Source organism: Plectropomus leopardus, unplaced genomic scaffold (genome assembly GCF_008729295.1).
Source record: "Plectropomus leopardus isolate mb unplaced genomic scaffold, YSFRI_Pleo_2.0 unplaced_scaffold11565, whole genome shotgun sequence".
Lineage (NCBI taxonomy): Eukaryota > Metazoa > Chordata > Actinopteri > Perciformes > Serranidae > Plectropomus > Plectropomus leopardus.
In genome coordinates, this window is record NW_024612245.1 from 1,605 (window position 1) to 4,306 (window position 2,702).

The 2,702-nt window shown below is 39.7% G+C and overlaps 1 protein-coding gene across 1 annotated transcript; it reads left to right on the top strand.

Moving 5' to 3' along the window:
* Positions 1-357: 357 nt before the first annotated feature.
* LOC121963522 (synaptotagmin-10-like) lies at positions 358-942 on the top strand (the record flags this gene model as incomplete). The annotated part of the gene is made up of 1 exon (XM_042513809.1): positions 358-942. A coding segment is annotated over exon 1 (585 nt), but the record flags the coding sequence as incomplete, so codon positions are not given.
* Positions 943-2,702: the final 1,760 nt, after the last annotated feature.

The following is a 2,702-nucleotide window of genomic DNA, read 5'->3' on the forward strand; positions in this document are numbered from 1 at the left end:
GGTCATTGTGAGAGAGTTTTCAGTTATGACTTGCCCACACTCATCAAGCACATCGAAAGATATCCTTCAAGGAGTCATTACTGTTAAGTGCTGTCTTGGGACTGCAGTATGTCAGATGGTTGTTCAGTTTTATGATTCTCAGCCAGATTAAAGTGCTTCTTTCCCGAAGACTAAAGACCATCCAAAGACAATTTTTGCAGCAATTCAACCAGACGTTTATATGTCAACGCATGTTCCATGAGCACCACATTATTATGCATGATGTTTTTCAGACGCAGCTCTCTCCTGACAAACCATTAGCGCCCATCATAACAAAGGCACTCATGCATAACGCTGACACTTTGAGACATTCACCAGATGCCCTTTCCCCTTTTCAACAGGCACAATTCATTCCGGCGCCACCTGCCTCGTCAGATGAATGTCACCAGCGTTGACTTCAGCATGGACACAGTGCCTCTCCGCCAGTCTTCTACCGTGAGCATCGGAAGAATAAAGCCCGAACTCTACAAGCAGAAATCTGTGGACTCGGAGGACGAGGCCAAAGAGCCCGTGGAGACTTGCGGAAAGCTCAGCTTCTCGCTGCGTTACGACTATGAGGAGCAAGCTTTGGTGGTGAGAATCCTCAAGGCCTTGGACCTGCCTGCCAAAGACTTCACGGGCACCTCCGACCCGTACGTGAAGATCTACCTGCTACCGGAAAGGAAGAAGAAGTTCCAAACGCGCGTCCACCGCAAGAATCTGAACCCCATGTTTGACGAGACCTTCTGTTTCCCCGTAGTGTACGATGAGATTTGCAACCGCAAGCTGCACTTCAGCGTCTACGACTTTGACCGCTTCACCAGCCACGACATGATTGGCGAGGTGGTGGTGGACAACCTCTTTGAACTCTCTGATCTTTCCAGGGAGGCAGTGGTGTGGAAGGATATTCATGCAGCGACTACAGTGAGTTGGCGTTCACACTAACACACTGCCAAGTGTGGACAGCGTTGCTATGTGAGAAATGTTGCTCCAGACTTTACCGAGTGAATGGAAACATATGATGTTTTTAGAAAGGTCTAAACATTAAGCATTGCACTGAATCACCCCTAAGAGCCTGAATTCATCAAAACCGTTCCACAAAAGAAGCAGGTGGAACGCATTGCATAATTTAAATGTTTTGGGGAATACATTTCATCAGCCAAACACCCACATACATTTTCCAGAAACTGCAGGATATTTCACAGATATAAAAACAGCAACAGAGAGTAAAATTATCTGATCACAGAACATGGTTTTGAGCTTTAGGATTTTACGCGGTGTAGCGTATGTCCTCATATGAACTCTTTCTAAAAGAGGATCTGGTACTCTACCCCACAGTGTGTTTCACTCCCACATTAACACTTATTGCAATTTACTCAAGTGCCTCTGCTTCATTAATGAATGGCTTCATTGTGATAAACACTGAGCCATTGTTTTCATGTTTGCAGAAGCTTCTGTAGGCTATATAACAGCAAAAGAAGAGGTGTATATTTAGTTTTGAATACAGACTGACGAGAGATGATTCTCATTTTCTCAGTTACGTTTTATGCTGTTTATTTATTGGCTTTCAATTACAAAGGTTGTTTTTTTTATATTAGGCTGTTTCTTAAAAGCACTTAAGTAATTAGGATCATTAATTGTTATTCTTAATCTAACCATTTAAAGAATGGTAACACATTATTGTTTTTGATTGTATGACTTGTGAGTACCTGCTTAGCTTAATACCTCATTTGGGATTTCAGCACTGTGTATTCAAGTCAGGAGTTTGAGGACTTTGATTTACTTTATACAAATCCTGCAGGCAAAAAACTACAGACAACACTACAACTACCATTACACTTCCACAAAACTAGTACAAACTTACTCTGTTGTTCAAGTGCCATTACATTTGATGAAGAGTGCATTATGACTTGTTTAGGACTCGAAACTCAACTTGCCTGTTTTGACTTAGGACTAGATTTTAAGACTTGAGTCCAAATACTTAGTCACTTACTTGTGATTTGCAAAACAATGACTCGGTCTCACCACTGCCCTCTTACACTTTGAAAAGAGATAATTATGCATTATACGCGATGTGCCCAAAAATGAGCAAGAAATTAGTATAAAGTTACAAGAAAATTACCTGAAAATGATAGTTCCCTGGAGATTTTTTTATTTATTTGAATAATATCTAATAATTCTATTCTATCTAGCTAATTTCTTACTAAGTTGCTCACTGCCTTTTTCCAAAAGAAATCAAACCAATTTTCTCAGGTTCCCTAGGTTTAACAACAACAAATCTTGATGTAAATCAAGAAAATGGAGATTAAAAAACACTAAACAACATCTTTTGAAAGTTAGATGTACAATGTAGAGGCTCTGTGGTGGATAAATTGACTCTTCGGTGCTTACTGAGTTCAAGAACCACGTAGAACAGGATTTTTGTTGGACATACATTACATACAAAGCCGCAACAGCGGTTTTTCCACGTGATGTGTGCTAATCTACAGTAACAAGAATGTAAATAATATCAACATGGGTAAAAAATCTTAACTGTTTCTTCTGTTTTCAGTTTAGAACATTTCAAGCAAAAAGCAAAACTAAAGACATATAAATTCTTAGTTCTGGTGTATTCACATATCAAGAGTTAAATATGTAAGATTTTTGCTCTTTAAGTCAACAGAGTATGATTTCAGCCATTCCTG